General features: G+C 36.4%; 1 protein-coding gene across 2 annotated transcripts in view; it reads right to left on the reverse strand.

Annotated features, from left to right (window-relative positions):
- The window catches only part of RC3H2 (ring finger and CCCH-type domains 2), a 52952-nt gene that overhangs the window by 28589 nt on the left and 6201 nt on the right, over window positions 1-18162 (reverse strand). For both annotated transcript variants that reach the window (XM_079926911.1, XM_079926910.1), the window contains exons 2-5: window positions 16152-16449; window positions 13503-13620; window positions 10665-10898; window positions 4156-4331 (exon numbers count right to left, since the gene is read on the reverse strand). In XM_079926911.1, the coding sequence (XP_079783037.1) occupies window positions 4156-4331; window positions 10665-10898; window positions 13503-13620; window positions 16152-16382 (759 nt within the window). In that variant the 5' untranslated portion in view covers window positions 16383-16449. The remainder of the gene's footprint in view (window positions 1-4155; window positions 4332-10664; window positions 10899-13502; window positions 13621-16151; window positions 16450-18162) is intronic.

Here is an 18162-nt window from a genome sequence, read left to right on the forward strand (position 1 = left end):
CAGCCCTCATGGATGACTTTGAATGGTTCAAGACTTCAGTGGAGGAAGTGACTGCAGATGTGGTGGAAACAGCAAGAGAACGAGAACTGAAGTGGAGCCTAAATATGTGACTGAATTGCTGCAATCTCATGATAAACCTTTAATGGATGAGGAGTTGCTTCTTATGCATGAGCAAAGAAAATGGTTTCTTGAGATGGAATCTACTCCTGGTGAAGAAGCTGTGAAGCCTGTTGAAATGATAACAAAAGATTCAGAATATTACATAAATTTAGTTGATAAAGCAGCAGCGAGGTTTGAGAGGATTGACTCCAATTTTGAAAGAAGTTTTGCTGTGGGTAAAATGCTATCAAACAGCATTGCATGCTACAGAGAAATCATTTGTGAAAGGAAGAGTCAATCAGTGGGGCAAACTTCATTGTTGTCTTATTTTAAGAAATTGCCATTAACACCCCAACCTTCAACAACCACCACCCTGATCAGTCAGCAGTCATCAACACTGAGGCAAGACTCTCCACCAACAAAAAGACTATGACTTGCTGAAGACTCAGATGATGGTTAGCATTTTTTAGCAATAAAGTATTTTTTAATTAAAGTACATACTTTTTTGGCATCATGATATTGCACACAATAGACTACAGTGTAGTGTAAACATAACTTTTATATATACTGGGAAGCCAAAAAATTTATGACTCGCTTTATTGCTGTATTCGCTTTATTGCTATATTCGCCTTATTGCAGTGGTATGGAACAGAACCTGCAATATCTGAGGTATGACTATACTATCCTGTACGGAATGGGAAACCACTGAGGACTTTTAAATAGAAGAGGGACATGATCGTTAGGCAAACATTAGTGCTATGAGTGATGATTAAGAAATTAAGAAATTTTCTGCCACCACAAAATTTATTAGGGTATTTTTATAGCTTTAATCTATACTTAAGTGATAAAAAACATAAATTCAAAAGGTAGAGTTTCACATGTCCTAGTAACTGTCTAATTATCTAAACATGCAGGTATGTGGCTAGATAATTTCCGCAATAAATGATACACACTTATTTCTGAACCATTAAAACTTGCTAATGGCCACAATGAAATTTGATACCTGGTTAGAATTCAGAATACCTAGGCAGAGTACAGGCTCTGAACCTTAGATTGAACAAATAGTTCAAACTATTCAAATTGATGATTTTCTCATCAGGAAATGAAAATCTCCCTAGACCACCTCACTGGTAGTCTTGATTGCTGTTGTTGGCACATGAGACAGCAGTAGTATGACCCCCAAGAACATGAAGGTGGGGAAATCAAGTTATCATCTGAGAGTTAACTTAATAGTATCAGTTCACAATTCTCTTTGAGAATATATAAATACATTATAAAAAAGTATGGGACACCCAAAATTCTAATCAACACAGCCTTACATAGAATTTAAGAAAGAGCAGAGCATAACTTAGAAATCACAAAATAACCTACTTAAAGAAACACCGAGGAGGGACTTCCTTGGTGGCACAGTGGGTAAGACTCCACACTCCCAATGCAGGGGACCTGGGTTCGATCCCTGGTCAGGGAACTAGATCCCACATGCATACCACAACTAAGAGTTCTCATGCCGCAACTAAGGAGCCCACATGCTGCAACTAAGGAGCCCGCCTGATGCAACTAAGACCTGGTGCAACCAAATAAATAAATAAATATTAAAGAAAAAAAAAAAGAAACACTGAGGAAACAAAAGGAGGAATTTTTTTTTTTTTTGCTGTATGCGGGCCTCTCACTGTTGCGGCCTCTCCTGCTGCAGAGGACAGGCTCCGGACGCGCAGGCTCAGCGGCCATGGCTCATGGGCCTAGCCGCTCCATGGCATGTGGGATCTTCCCGGACCGGGGCACGAACCTGTGTCCACTGCATCAGCAGGCGGACTCTCAACCACTGTGCCACCAGGGAAGCCCAAAAGGAGGAATTATTAATCCAAAACAGAACAAAGAAACCCAAAAAACCAGAGGATGGTAACATTCATCTAACCACCAAGGTACAGGGTGCCTCTTGGGCAGCATGAACATCTATCCACCTGAGTTGTAAGATGTATACAGGTGGCTAACAGAGCCTGGTCCTATTAAAGTTCTATAAACGTGCATCAAAATCACCTATGAAGCTTTGAAAACTACAATTTCAGGTAATCAGAATCCCTGGTTTCAAGGACCGCATAATTAATAAGTATATATGAATGCTCAAGTCTCACTGGTATAGTTTGGTATCAGATATACCAAATCAAAATATCGAGGGATGGGACCCACAAATGTATACTCTTCAAAACTCCAGAGGTGATTCTGATGTATCTTCAGTTTAGAATCACTGCATTAAACAAGAGAATCATTAACTCCCCTTGTTCTGATTCCATGCTAAGCAAGCAAAGGTTTGATACTCTTCTACAGGAAAATAGCTATGACATGAGAATTAAAGTCAGTTAAAAGTTGCACTTCTCTTGGGCTTCCCTGGTGGTGCAGTGGTTGAGAGTCCACCTGCCGATGCAGGGGACACGGGTTCGTGCCCCAGTCTGGGAAGATCCCACATGCCGCGGAGCGGCTGGGCCCGTGAGCCATAGCTGCTGAGCCTGCGCGTCTGGAGCCTGTGCTCCGCAACAGGAGAGGCCACAGCAGTGAGAGGCCCGTGTACCGCAAAAAAAAAAAAAAAAAAAAAAAAGAAACTTATAAAATTGATAATATGTAGTATGTGACCTTGGTTGTGGTGATTCTGTTCCTGAGGAACCCCCAAAATTCAGGTCTCTAAGCCTATAATCAAGGAAAAGACCTTCAACAATGGTGAGTTTATTAGAGTAAATGCCCCTGGAGAGAGGCCTTTTGGCAACTGTCAGCATGATATCCTTTGATTCATGTAAACACTGCTTTTAACATTTTAAACTACAGGGCAGCAGTACAAGATGAAATGGGAGCATGAAACTGAAATCTTTCTAAACTTAGTGTTATTCAAATGTCAGATATTAGGAGCAGCTGTAGATGTATGACAATCATAAACCACAAATCTGTATGATACCATTGAGGAAAAGAAACAACATTAAGTCAACAATACACAGTGTGAGAACCAAGCCAGTCACTTCAGGATGATAAATGATTTCTGTAATTTGCCTGCTTAGCCAAAAACATTATGTTCGAGGAACCAGAGATTCATTTCAATTGTTGCCCTAAGAACACAATCAAGCACTGTAACTATCAGGCAGATAGTGTCCAACCCTCATTTGTGGAGATAAGTGAACTCATTTGAACATATTTCCATCATCAATTAACCTGTTATCTCAAACTAAGCAGAGTGCCAAGAAAACCTCCTTTCTGCCTGTACTGTTTTCACTCTTGGACTATAAAACCAGCAAAATAGCTTAAATAAGCTTTGGCTTCAAATTCAGATGTTTTACTTTATAGAAGTACTTTATAGATGTTTTGCTTTATAGAAGCCAATGGGTCTTTCTATTTCCAAGTCCTTGGGCCCTTCTCAAGTCCCCACCAGTAACCTATATTCTTGTAACATGCAGAAACGTCAAGGATTCAGCCTACTTTACACATCTCTCAGTAACTGTCATCACCCATAAGCCTATATGACAATGAAACTACATTTCTAAATAACTTAGGGTTCATCCCTATCCTCTCTGCCAAAAACCCCACCATCTAAATGCAGAGTGGGTCAGTATCCTCAACTTTTCACTCTCTTGTCATCCATAAGACAACATACGGGCCATCTTCAGATTAAAGGCTTTAATCTAATCACCACAGAGAAAGAGATAAAAATAATTAATAGGTAAGTTAAAACATTACCTACTGTTATGAAGTTTTCAGTATGCTTCCTGACTCCCTTTTAAGATGGTAAACATTAATGAAGTAGGCTTCTTTAGTTCACTTTTACTATTCCAAGAGCCAAGTTTACCAAAGTATTTTCCTCACAGTGTTACTGACACCTTCACGTATGTGTTCTTACACCCACACATAGTAGTATCACACATATGCAGTATCACAGATGCAATAAATGCAGAAAGCAAAGCTTCCTTTTAACTCTTGTAAGCATTCTGTATTTCTGGGGCCTCTAGACCAGGTAACACCCATTCCAGGTATCTCACACCCAGGCATGTAATGTTTAGATGGTTGCTTGCTACTTACCTTAAAACAAGAAGCTCGATACAGTAGTTGCACAACATGACCAATACTTGTTTTTGATGCCTGAGGAAATCTTGGTTCTAGTCTTTGCACAACAAAAAGTACCAGAACTTTCCTTGAGAGAGCAGAACCATCTTCTAATGCCAGCAACACCAGCTTCAAGGCCTCTTCTTGCATAGCTAGAAGTAAAGAACATGAGTTCATGATAAATGAGGAGAACTGCAGATCATGCCTGTCAGACTACTTTGGGTATTAGTTTATGGTGGTTCATTATCTGAAGCCTGTAAATACTCAGCAGAAAAACAGGCCATCACACGTGTGCAAATACAGTTTACTTAAAAAGAAATCAAGCAAAAGAAAACATGCGTCCTACTAAACAACCAAATAGAACACAAGTCAACAGAACTTAAACAAAATATATCTTCTGTAGGTATTTAGTAGTCAACTAGATAATGATAAAGTGAAAAAAAGCCCTCATTTTTAAAACTCACAGAGCTACTATGACAATTAAATAACATGTAGAGAACACATAGTAGTCTTAAGATAAATGGTAATTTTTTTAATGCATGAGACTGTTGCTTTGCCTGTCAGAATTATTTTGTATATAATTTAAAAGTGATATTAGCCCCTGGATGCAATACCTAAAGAAGGCATCCATTTATGTTGTTTTCCAGCCAGGGAGGTAGAGTATAATCTGAATCTAATCATGAAGGAGCATGAGAAAAACCCAAATTAAGGAATATTCTGTAAAAATAACTGCCTGTATTCTTCACGAATACCAACATTAGACAAAGAAAGGCTGAGGAATGGTACTATGTTAAAGAAGACTAAAAAGAGACATGACAAATAAATACAATACGTGATCTTAGACTCAATCATAAAATGAAAGAAAATAAATGCCATAAAAGGCGTTTTTGGAATAACCAACAAAATTGGAGTATGAACTATAGACTGCAGCATTGTACAAATGTTAAGTTTTCTGAATTTGATGAATGTACTGTTTTTACGCAGGACACATACTTAAGTGCAAGGGGTAAAGGCGCATGAAATATGCAACCTACTCTCAATGGCTCAGAAGAGAGTGAATTATATAACAAATATAGCAAAATATTAAAAACTAGTGAATATGGATAAAGAGTATATAGGAATTCTCTGCATTATTCTTGCAACTTTTTGGTAAATTTGAAATTATTTATAATTAAAAAGTTAAAAATACATTGACTCTCAATGAAAACAATGGAACTGAAAGATCTAGAATCTAGATTAAAAATCAAACCCCTCTCTTCCCAAGTAAGACATCGAGGCCCAGAAAAGTTAAGTGACTAGGCCAAGTTTCACAACTAGTTAGCAACAAAATTATAATTAGAACCAAGGACTTTTTTAAAAGTTGAGGTAAAATTTACGTCACTAAAATTAACCATTTTAAAGTATACAATTCAAAATGTTGTACAACCATCAACTCTATCTAGCTCTAAGACATTTTCATCACCTGAAAGGAACTCTATAGCCGTTAATCAGTCACACCCCATACCCCTGACCGCACCCCCACCCCCACCCCCGTCTCTGGGAACCACTAGCTTGATGTCTGGTTCTATGGATTGACCTTTGTTGATGCTTCATATAAATGGAATCAGAATATTGTGACCTTCTGTCTGTCTTCTTTCACTTAAAATAACATTTTCAAAATTCATCCACATTGTAGCATGTATCGGTTTCTCAATCCTTTAAATGGCTGAATAATATTCTATTTATAAACATACCACATTTTGTTCATCCATTCATCAGGATTGATGGACATCCAGATTGCTTCTACCTTTTGACTATTGTGCATAATGCTGCTATAAGCATTCGAGTACAAGTATTACTTTGAATACCTGTTTTCAGTTCCTTTGGGTATACACCTAGGAGTGGAACTGCTGGGTCATACGGTAATTCTACATTTAACTTTTTGAGGAACCGCCAAATTGTTTTTCCATGGAGCCTGCATCATTTTACATTCCCAAGTTCTCTAACATCCTTGCCAACACTTTTTATTTTCCACTTTTTAAATTATGGTCAACCTAGTGGGTATGGTATCTCATTGTGATTCCGATTTGCATTTCCTTAATGACCAATGACACTGAGCATCTTTTCATGTACTTCTTGGCCATCTATGTATCTTCTATGGAGAAATGTTTATTTAGGTTCTTGGCCCATTTTTTTTTTTTTTTTTTTTTTTTTTTGTGGTACGCGGGCCTCTCACTGTTGTGGCCTCTCCTGTCGCGGAGCACACGCTCCAGACGCGCAGGCTCAGCGGCCATGGCTCACGGGCCCAGCCGCTCCGCAGCATGTGGGATCTTCCCGGACCGGGGCACGAACCCGTGTCCCCTGCATCAGCAGGCGGACTCTCAACCACTGCGCCACCAGGGAAGCCCCCAAATTTAAATTGTGTTGTTTATCTTTTTGTTGTCGAGTTATAGAACAAAGAATATTTGATACCTAGTCTAGTGCTTCTTAGGTAAGGTTTAAATAAACATGAGGAAATATCCACAGGTGAGCATTCTTAAATTATATATAAATATGGATTTAAAAAATTATTTTTCAATTTAACTTTGTATTATGGAAAATTTTAAACATATACAAAAGTAGGGATAACATGTACCCATAATACAGTGGCTGACACTAAGGTTTCATCTACTCATTACCCACTTTTCTAGTTTGTTTTGGCTGGAGTGGTTTGAAGCAAATCCAAGATAACATAGTACTTCATCCTTAAATAATTCATTATGTATTTCTAACACGTAAGAACTTTAAATTAACATAACGCCATTATCATATCTAAAAAGAGTAATATATTTCCTTAATATCATCTAACACCCAGTTCAGGTTGAATTTTCTCCCACTGCCTCAAAATTTCTTCTTATAGTTGGTTTCTTTGAGTAAGTATCCAAATAAAGTCCATATATTGCTTTTGGTTTGTATGTCTTCAAGCTTTAAAAAAAAAAACCTATACTAGCTCTCCCCCACTCTCCCACCCACCTGTTTAAAAGAAAATAATTTGTTGCAGAAACAATCATTTTTCTAAACAATACCCCCACATTCTCGATTTGGCTAATTTTGTATTTGTGATGTTCCTTTATCCTCCTTATTTCATGTAAACTAGAGACTTGATTAGATTCAGAATGAGTTTTTAGCTTTTGGGTTTTTTTTGGGGGGGGGAGGCAAGCATACACCTTATTCTATGTATCACATCAGGAGATACTTAAGACCGAGATGTCTCACTTTTAGTAATGTTAAAATTGATCAGTGGGTTTGGGCCTTTTTCATTTATTAACCTTTCATCTACTGGTTTTAACAGCCAATAATAATTCTTGCCTAGACCCATTAATTCATTTTATGTGATTTTTCTAACCTTAACATTGTCTTTCTAAATTTATTAGCTGGAATTTTGCTAAAAGAGAAACCTACCCTCAAAACCCTGAGAAACTGTCCTTGAAAGCAATTTGAAAAGGAAAGTCAGAAAAAGCATGCTTGATGTTTTTCTACTCCTTTTCCAATTTTTAGCATAATGTGTTGGTGCTCTAGCAACTACCAAAGATAACCAATTTATTTTTTCTGTACTATCATTACAAGATCATCGATTTTCACACATTTTATGTGTTCAATCCATTATAGTCATTATTCATTTGGAGGTTCAGATTGTCCCACTTTTGTCCAGTGGGAGCCTTTTCAGATTCTGTCCTTTTGACAAGATTCTGATGGTCTTCAATAGCTTTTTTGCTTTCTAGCACAAGACTTCCCAGGTTCATCTTGTACTTTTCTACCCTAAAACTGGGATAAGAAATTTATTAAAAGAGCCCTGCTTCTTTTTAGTAGGAAATGGCATTTATTAAAGGCCACACTTTGGGTGCTATGGCTATTCATTGCTTCCAAGCCTTTTAAGTAGACAGAGCTAGGAAACAGTCATTTTCTAGAAAAAGAAAAATAAATGAGTCTGTACTTATATTGCCAATTCAAATTTAAGAATGCAGGGTTTTTACATAAATTCTTTGATTTCATATTTTCTTTTTTTAAGAAAGTATCTCTCTTTTTTTAAATGCCAAAAACCTTGGTTCCTGATGGCATTGACATAATTACCTACTTGCTTTATCCTACTGTGTGTCTGTATAATAGTTTCAAAATAACAATACCAATAGAATTATAAACAATATGATTAGTGAATGCAATTTAGAATTTATTATATATCACACTAGGAATATAAAAATCAAAAACACTGTGTTCTAAAGTCACCTGAAATAGTTCATTCCTGATGAATATGCTACCAACTTATGAATGTTTTAGCTTTTCATTCTTAGGTGTTTTTTTGTTTTATTCATTTTATTTAAATTTTTAAAACTTATATTTACTAAGAATTGTTTTATGATTACATAAAACATTTACATGGGTACAAACTACAAATCAACGTACACTGAGCGAGATCTAGCCTCTGTCTCTATCTACTTTCTCTTGGTTCTTCCCTACTCTACATGCTTATTATTTTTAAATTTTTCCTACCATTGCTTCCTTTGGAAAATACAAACAAATAATTAGAAAATGGTTGTCTCTCTCTCCCTTTCCTATTTAAAAGTGTGCTTTACTGTAACAGGTACACTATTCTGCACCTTGCTTTTATTTTTTAACTTAATGTATCTAGAAATCACACCCAGAAGAATATATACATTTTCCTCACTACTTTCAACAGATGCATGGTAGTCCACTGGAAGGATATATACCAGTTTACTAAGCCAGTCTCCTATTCAGGTTGCTTCCAGCTGTTTACTGTTATAAACAGTGCTTTATAACTTTATGCATTCTGCATTTTTTGCTATATTTATGGGACAGATTCCTAGAAATAGCACTTTTGGGCCAAAGGGTAGCTGCAGAGGTGATTTTGCTAGATATTGATAAATCCCTCTCTTTAAAGTTTGCACCACTTTGCATTCCCACTATTACTGGATGAAAGCACCTGTTTTCCCACAGCCTTGACAAGAGACAAAAGTTGTCAGACTTCTGAATTCTGCCAATCTGATAGGTGAGAAATGGTATTTCACTATAATTTTAATGTATATTTCTCTTAATATGAGAAAGACTGAGCACATTTTTATCTGTTTGAGGACCATTTACATTACTTTTTCCCTTGAGTTGTCTGTTTCCACCTTTAGTCAATTTTTTAATTGGGTAGTTGGTATTTTTCTTCTGAGTTTTTACAAGTACCTTATACATTAGTTATATTAGCCCTCTGTATGTGATATAAATATTTCCCCAAGTTTCTCTTTTTTTTAATTTTTCTTATGTTTTATTATGATGCAATCAAAACAATTATATAGTCAAATACCAATCTTTTCTGTTATCACTTCTGGATGTGGAGCCAAAGAAAACAGTGTTTCCTATTCCTAGGTTATAAAGGAATTCACTCATGTATTTGTTTTTATTACCTATACAATTTATTTTTTAATCATGAGTATTTCTAACCTACTTGGATTTATGTAGCTAAGGAGTATTAAGAAATACATCCATGGGGACTTCCCTGGTGGCACAGTGGTTAAGAACCCGTCTGCCAATGCAGGGGACATGGGTTCAAGCCCTGGTCCGGGAAGATCCCACATGCCACGGTGCAACTAAGCCCGTGCACCACAACTACTGAGCCTGCGTGCCACAACTACTAAGCCCGTGCACCACAACTGCTGAGGCCCATGTGCCTAGAGCCCATGCTCCGCAACGAGAAGCCACTGCAATGAGAAGCCCGCGCACCACAACGAAGAGCAGCCCCCACTCGCCGCAACCCAGGTGTAGCAACAAAGATGCAATGCAGCTAAGAATAAATAAATAAATAAATAGAAAAATATTTTTTAAAAAAGAAATACATCCATGAAAAAAAGAAATAGAAGAAGAAAAAAAATTACATCCAATTTTATCTTTTTCCACATGTCTATCCAGTGGTCCCAATGCCACTTAGTAAAAAAGTTTCCTTTGCAAAAACAAATTCTTCCTAGCCTATAGTTCTAAATAAGAAAGGCAAAACAATAAAGCTTTAAGAAGATAACAAAGGAAACTATTTCATAACCTGGGTACAGGTAAAGATTTTTTAAACAGAATATAGATGATGGTAACTATAAAGGAATCATCCCCTGATGATTCTTATTTTTTCTAATAATTTGTTTCCCAATTTTAAAGACAATCATGAACTTTTAATTTCTTTCATAAAAAGGTTTACTTTTCTTTACTTACTACCTGTGTATTATTAGGCCTCTCTCTAACTCACTTTTCTAATTTGTAAAATTGGATCTGTGTCACTTTTCTTAAAGAAATGAGAAATTCATTCTAAAACACTATCACACTGTTTATCATATAAATTATGATTAATAAAAACTAATTTATCTTTGATTATGTCAATATTTGTAAGTATAAATCTGAGTATTCTCACCTACTCCTAGAAATTGGCATCCTCTAGCTCTGATAGCCAATAAGAAAGGCAAGACAGTGATCTATCTTACCTGGCCCTAGAAACTGGCATCCTCGAGCCCTGACAGCAGCCCATAAGTTGGCAGACAATTGCTGAGGGTTCTGGTGCTGTAATATTAGTTCTGTTACAGTTCTTTCTCCAAGTGAACGGGCTGCTCGTATGGCTCTTACACGACCTTCTTCCTCCACCAGTTGACAGTTTACAAGTGTCACCAGTTTCCTTTGCATTGGACGGCTCAGTGCACTCTGGTTCAAACTAGCTACACCTTTAGGAAAAAAGGAAACTACAGTTTTTTTCAATCAAAAAAGACAAGTCAAATTTCATTATCTATTTAATGAAAATATCTAGTATTTAACTATTAAGCCACAATTCCTAATCAGTCCCCATAAGGTACTTTCATTTTTTAACAATGATTATTTTGTCCCTGTTCTCTGTGGTAACTGCAGCCTAATTTTTAGTTACTTCGAATTTTATTTGGGTATCCTATTCTCTAGGCTACGTGTGTCCCACAAAAGAGAGTAATTTGGGTTTATTTAGTCTATTCTTCATCTTCACTAAAACTATTGAAGATAAATTTAGACCTAAATAAATGAAAAAATCTAAATGTAATGATTAACAACAGCTCTAGTTTTGGGGGCTTTTTTTGTTGTTGTTTTGTATATAAAACATTTAGAACACGGTTTAATGACAAAATCTTAGATCCTATTCCCTTTTCAGATTCAAAGATATTGCTCCAGCAATTCTTCCCTCTCTCCCACATCATCAATTGTTCCCTTCCTACTTGATCATTTGCATCAACATACAGTAAGAACAAGCATGCTGTTATTTCATACATCTTAAAAAAATTAATAAATCTTTTTATTCATCCCTTTTCCCCTACCTGCTCTGCCCCATTTCTTTCCTCCGTTTTGCAGCAAATCCTCTAGAGTTGTCTATATTCACTATCTCCAAATCCTTGCTTCACAATCTTTAAAACCTACTCCAATCAAGTTTTTGCCACTATCTCTTGACCAAAACTGCTCTTCTCATAACAACAATTACCTCCTCTTTGCTAAATCAATGGTCAATTCTCAATCCTTATCTTATCTGACCTTTCAAGAGCACTCAACACAGATCACTCTTAACTCCTTTAAAAACATTCTTTACTTGGCTTCCAGAACACCTCTGTTTCTTTATTTTCTTCCTTCCTTCTTCCTTTCCAGTCTTCTTTGCTGATTTCATCTTTTCTTCTTGACTTCCTAATGTTAAACAGCCTAGGACCCAGTTTTTGTTTTCTTCTCTATCTATACTCACTACTTAGGTGATCTCATCCAGTCTTATTGCTTTAAATACTACCTGTATGTCAATGACTCCCAAAATTACAACTCATGCCTCATTCCTTAACATATATCCACTGGTTACCTAACAGCATCCAAGTGAAGATTTGACATCTCCAATTCAACATGACCAAAACTAAACTCCTGATCTTCCTATCTAAACCTAATGTCCCTGCAGTATTCCTTGTGTAAATTGATGGTAACTTCTCTTTCCAGGTGCTCAGACCCCAAAACTCAGGAGTCATACTTGACCCTGCTCTTTCTTTCATACCCACATCCAATAATTTAGGAAATTCTCTTGATTCTACCTTCAAAAAACATCCAGACTGTCCATTTCTCACTAGCTGCACTTCCACTAACCTTGTCCCGTCAGCCAATACCCTGGTTCTCCCTTTGTCCTTCTACACTGAATTCTCAACAGAGCAGCTAGTGTGACCCTTTTACCATTAGTCATATCATGTCATTCCTCTGGCTCAAAATCCTAGAGTAACTCCCCAATTTCACTAAGAGTAAAAGCTCAAGTCTTTAAAATGGCCTGTAAGTCTGTACAACATCTGGCCTCACCATTCCTTTTCATTACCTCATACTGCTCTCCCCCTCACTCACCCTACTCCAGGTACATTCTCCGTACATTATCCTGTTTTTGTTCTTTGAAGACACTAGGCATGCCTTGGGGACTTTGTTATTTCTTCTGCCTTGAACAGTCTTTTCCCAGTAACCTACATGGTTAACTACCTCACTTGTTTCATCTCAAGTTCGAAAGCTACCATCTTAACAAGGTCTACACTAATCACCTTGTTTAAAATTGCAACCCACCCTTTTCCCCTCACTCTGACATTTCTGATCCATTTAACTATACTGTTTTCTTTCCACAGCAATTATCATTTATAACATAGTGCCTGGTACTTAGGACATGCTCTTTAAGTATCTGTTCAATGAATGAATGAGGTAGATAGGATAAGTTTCTCAAGGAAGCAGTGTCCAAAATATCCAACAGTGGAAAGCACAGAGCAGATACAAAATAAACACTTGATTAATTCACTCACTCAACAACTTTTTATTACATCTATGACCTGCTACCTACCTACAGAAGAGAATTCCATTTCTGTCTCAGCACTTAACTTACTGAGCTTATATGCCTATCTCCCCAATAGACTGTGGGCTCTATGAAGACCCTAACATGTAAGTTATGTAAGTTAACTGTAAGTGCTCCATAAAATTTAATAAATGACTGAATGAATACATGAAATTGTCTTAGTAGGATTCATTAAAACTAATATTCTGCTATAGCACCATTAGTTTAATCAGTGAATATAAACATTGTATAAATCTCAATATGTAGTATGTCTGATGAATTCTTAAATTAATAACAATATTGATTATCTCTAGAAAATAGTATAATGTTCTCAATCAAAAAGATTTCCATGATCCCTTTAAGCAAACTCATTTATCAAAACTCAAAATTATTTAATAGAGTATCAACATCAAGTCTTCCAAAATTAATGTATTACCAAGTCCTACTCACCCATAAAAGTACTTTTTTATGAACTTACCTTTACCTCCACTTAGTGGTTTTAAGTAGAGTGCCAAATCCTCAACACATTTCTTTGCAACCTCATAGTGTTTGTTCTCACCTAAATTACTTAACTTTACTGATTGATGATCTGGTACCTAAAAAACAAAGAAAAATTGAAGAAATACACTCATCCAGTTCATGCAATTGTTAATTTTATATTTGATAATAATCTTGGTGAGTATAAACTTCTAATACACAGACAATCAAAGTAGTTTAAGTGAAATTAAAGCCAAACACCTAGCCAATCTGCTTTCCAAGAATGAAGGATATCATATTTAATAGCATGGGCTGGGTGAATTAATGAGAGGAAAAAAGGAGGTAGTTAATTGTACAATGTATCAATGTTATTCCTCAGGGATGATAACTATGCTATAACTTTGAAAAATGTTAACATTAGGGGAAGCTGCAGAAAGTTAACAGGTTCTCTGTGTACTGTTTTTCGCAATTAAAAAAAGTATTTCAAAATAAAAAGTAGCAAAAAAAGGCAAGAACTTTTTTCCCCTAAGCACTTGGCACCTGCTCCCTATATAACTTACTTATTATATTTATTGTTTATGGCCTGTCCCCCCTTGTTCTCAATGAAAGGTCAAAACTTGGGTAAAACCTTGGGCAGCTCTGCAACTGCTACAAATGATATTGAGTAAATTATTTAACTGCTCCAAGTCTAGTTTGTACTGCTCAAGATGGTTTCTCTATCTGCAAAATGAAGATGAAAATCCCTATTTCACAGTGCCATTATGAAAATTCAATTTAATTCACAAATATTTATATTCATGGAGTGCTTACCACGTGCCAAGCAGTTATAGGCAGTAGGCATCTATCAATGAGCAAAACAGACAAAATATCTTGCCCTTGTGTAGCTTACATTCTAGTAAAGAGGAAGCAGTCAATAAATTTTTTAAAAAAATAAATATATAGTATGATAGAAGGTGGTCAGTAAAAATTATACAGCAAGGATAAGGGGGATTTGAGAGTGTTGGAGGGGGATTGCAATTTTAACAGGGGTGGTCAGGATAGGCTTCCTTGGGAATCATGACATTTGAATATAGACTTGAAAGAGGAGAGAAAATGAGTATCTTAGGCAAAATAACAGTCACTGAAAAAGCCCTCAGGTGGGAACAAGTTTGGTACATCTGACAATTGGTTAGGGAGCCAGTGTGGCTTAAGCAGAAAGAGTGAGGACAGAGCAGGAGATAAGGCTGAAAAGGTAATAGAAAAGGTAATAGAAGTCATATTGTAAAGACCTGCAAGATAATTTAAGGACCAACTGAGAGAACATTTATAAGTGAAAAAACACAATACCTGACCTATAGCAGATGCTAAATGATAGCTAGTATTATTACAAATAATCTACAGTATTTTATTGAATCTAAGATGCCACTGTTTGCAAGAGGCACCATTGTTTTATGCACCATTAAGGAAAAAACTGCCAATTAATTTATGACACACTATTGATAAATAGATGCATCTTGATTTCAGAGTGTCTAACTGGATTATGAACACTGAAAAGAAATGTGCTTTAAAAGGAAAACCTCAAATATCAAGACACTAAAGGAATGGAGTATTTTAATTCACTGAATTTTCTAAGAAGTGATTAATCAGAAAAATCCTTACTTTCTTGCTTTAATATGCAGTACATGAAGTACAGAATTTCATCTTCTTCCTCACCTGTAAAATGGGGATAATAACTACCAGAAGAACTATGACAAGAATTAGTGATAATAGATGTGGACTGCTTACTATCATACCTAACACAAAATAGGCCCTCATTATATGAAAATTATGATAAATCTAGGGTCTTGCTGATTCAGTAAAATGATAAATAAGATATGCTATTTCTATAGCATATGAGCATAAGCAGAAACTGCAGAATTTGTTACTGACACTCTAGAAATTGGTTTTCTACATATACATCTTATATATGTATATATACCTATACAGACCTATTTTCTCATTTATAATATCATCCTAAAAGTCAAGTGAAGTTTTAAAGAAAACCAAAAAACCTCCACTTAAGGGTTATAGATGGTTGATTTCTGGCCAAAGCTTTGATTACATTTCTTTTCACGCACCCTAATGACTAAATATTTACATATGCTTATACAAAAATGTTTCTTATCCACCAAAATCACTTAAAAACATAACTTTTGGGGCTTCCCTGGTGGCGCGGTGGTTGGGAGTCCGCCTGCCGATGCGGGGCATGCGGGTTCGTGCCCCAGTCTGGGAGGATCCCGCGTGCCGCGGAGCGGCTGGGCCCGTGGGCCGTGGGCGCTGGGCCTGCGTGTCCGGAGCCTGTGCGCCACGGCAGGAGAGGCCACGGCAGTGAGAGGCCCGCGTACCGCAAAAAAACAAACAAAAAAAACAAAAACAAAACAAAACAAAAAAAACATAACTTTTGACCACAACACTGAATACAAAAAAGTATATAATTATATGCAATTTACAGTTTTGCATAAGGATTTATGACATTATCTAAAGAAAATCATTTGCGGAATACAATAATGAAAATCAGGTATCCTGAGTATTTTTTATGTCTCAAATATCCCTAAACATACTTTGTACCCCTTAATGAACAAAGTTCTATAATTATTACTTATATCAAACACGTAAAATCCTGAAAGGTTACCTGGGCTCCAACTAACTGGAGAAGTGCGAAGTTGACAGGAAGCACATCAATGTCTGTGTTGATGGCAGTCTGATCAAAAGGACAAGCTTTTCGGTGAAGTTTATTCAAGCAGGTCTTGCAAACAGTGTGTGAACAACCTAAACTGATGGGTTTGTGCACATTCTCATCAAATTCATTATAGCAGATTGGACAGGACAGAAATTCTGTCCATTGAGCTGCCTGCACAGGCATTGTGGAAGCTGGATGCTCGGGTTAGCAGTCTAGCAGATCATTATTTTGCTGGGTAGTGTTTTGTAAGCTGGAAATGGACAAAAGTAAGAATTAACCACATATTCATCATTCACCTTTCAAGAGTTAACTGTTTAAGTCAACCATCACAGCTTCAAAACCTAAAACACTTTTTTTTAAAAAATAAATTTATTTATTTATGGCTGTGTTGGGTCTTCATTGCTGCGTGCGGGCTTCTCATTGCGGTGGCTTCTCTTGCTGCGGTGCCCGGGCTCTAGGCGTGGGCTCAGTAGTTGTGGCGCACGGGCTTAGTTCCTCCACGGCATGTGGGATCTTCCTGGACCAGGGATCGAATCCGTGTCCCCTGCATTGGCAGGAGAATTCCCAACCACTATGCCACCAGGGAGGCCCAAAACCTAAAACAATTCTGAATAATTCTATATGCTTTGAACATCTTTTTCTTTAAATCTATTTGCTGAATTAAATTTCTGAAAAGTTTTTGTGCAGAAACAATATCCTAATAGTGCTCCTTCTGACTAAACATATTTATATCAGTTGCGCATCAAAGCTTTCATGTATTTTTCTTAATGACCACATCAAATAAACAGATTAACTTTCCACAATTTCATTTTCAGAAAAACAAATTACTTTGGATTGCTAATTAAAAAAAAAAAGTGTTTCCCTTGGATATCTACTACCCCCAAGCATAGTAAGATATGACCTAAGAGTTAGTGAACTCTGGAAATACTGATCCAAACAAAATCACGGTCAGTCAGGAGTGAAGGAACAGCTTTGCCACCTGAATGACCAAGTCAGTCAAGGATAGTTCACCTTGGCAGTTTCACAAAAGAGGAAATCTCTGGTCAGGACTTGACTATGAGGCTAACTAAGGTACTGAAAAAGTATGAGAGAAGACTGTTAATGATAGAGCCATTTGTCCATAAATGAAAGAATGATGCTAACCTTAAAATACAGTGCCAAAGTAAAAGAAAAAAAAAAGAAAATACAAATCTTGAATGTAATTCCCAACAATACTTTTGACAAAACATATCAGTTAGTGATATATATATATATATATATATATATATATATATATATGTCCCCAAAACTGTCAGGTCCAATGAGCAAGATGTTGAAGAATAAAATAATATTCTTATCTAATAACTCTAAACAGAAAAACAGCAAAATACAGTTGACCCTTCAATAATGCAGGCTTGAACTGCCCAGGTCCACTTATACACATACAATTTTCTCTTTTTTTTTAATAATGCTTTTTTTTAAAACATCTTTATTGGAGTATAATTGCTTTACAATGGTGTGTTAGTTTCTGCTTTATAACAAAGTGAATCAGCGATACATATACATATACATAACATATACATATATCCCCGTATCTCTTCCCTCCTGCGTCACCCTCCCTATCCCACCCCTATAGGTGGTCACAAAGCACAGAGCTGATCTCCCTGTGCTAACCTCCCTGTGCTATGCGGCTGCTTCCCACTAGCCATCCATTTTACATTTGGTAGATACACAGATATTTCTCAGTAGTAAATACTACAGTACTACGGAGTATGGCTGATTGAATCCACAGATGCAGAGGAACCATGGATGCAGATGGACAAGTATAAATTATATGTGGATTAACCCCAGCATTATTCAAGGGTCAACTGTTTAAATTTCTATCTTTATATATGCATATGATTAAAAGGCACACGGAAAAACATGACTGATTTTTCTTTTCTTATTCCTAAGATTAAAACATTCCATAATTTTTAATAAAATA

The sequence above is a fragment of the Stenella coeruleoalba genome, assembly GCF_951394435.1.
Source record: "Stenella coeruleoalba genome assembly, chromosome: 7".
Taxonomy (NCBI): Eukaryota; Metazoa; Chordata; class Mammalia; order Artiodactyla; family Delphinidae; genus Stenella; species Stenella coeruleoalba.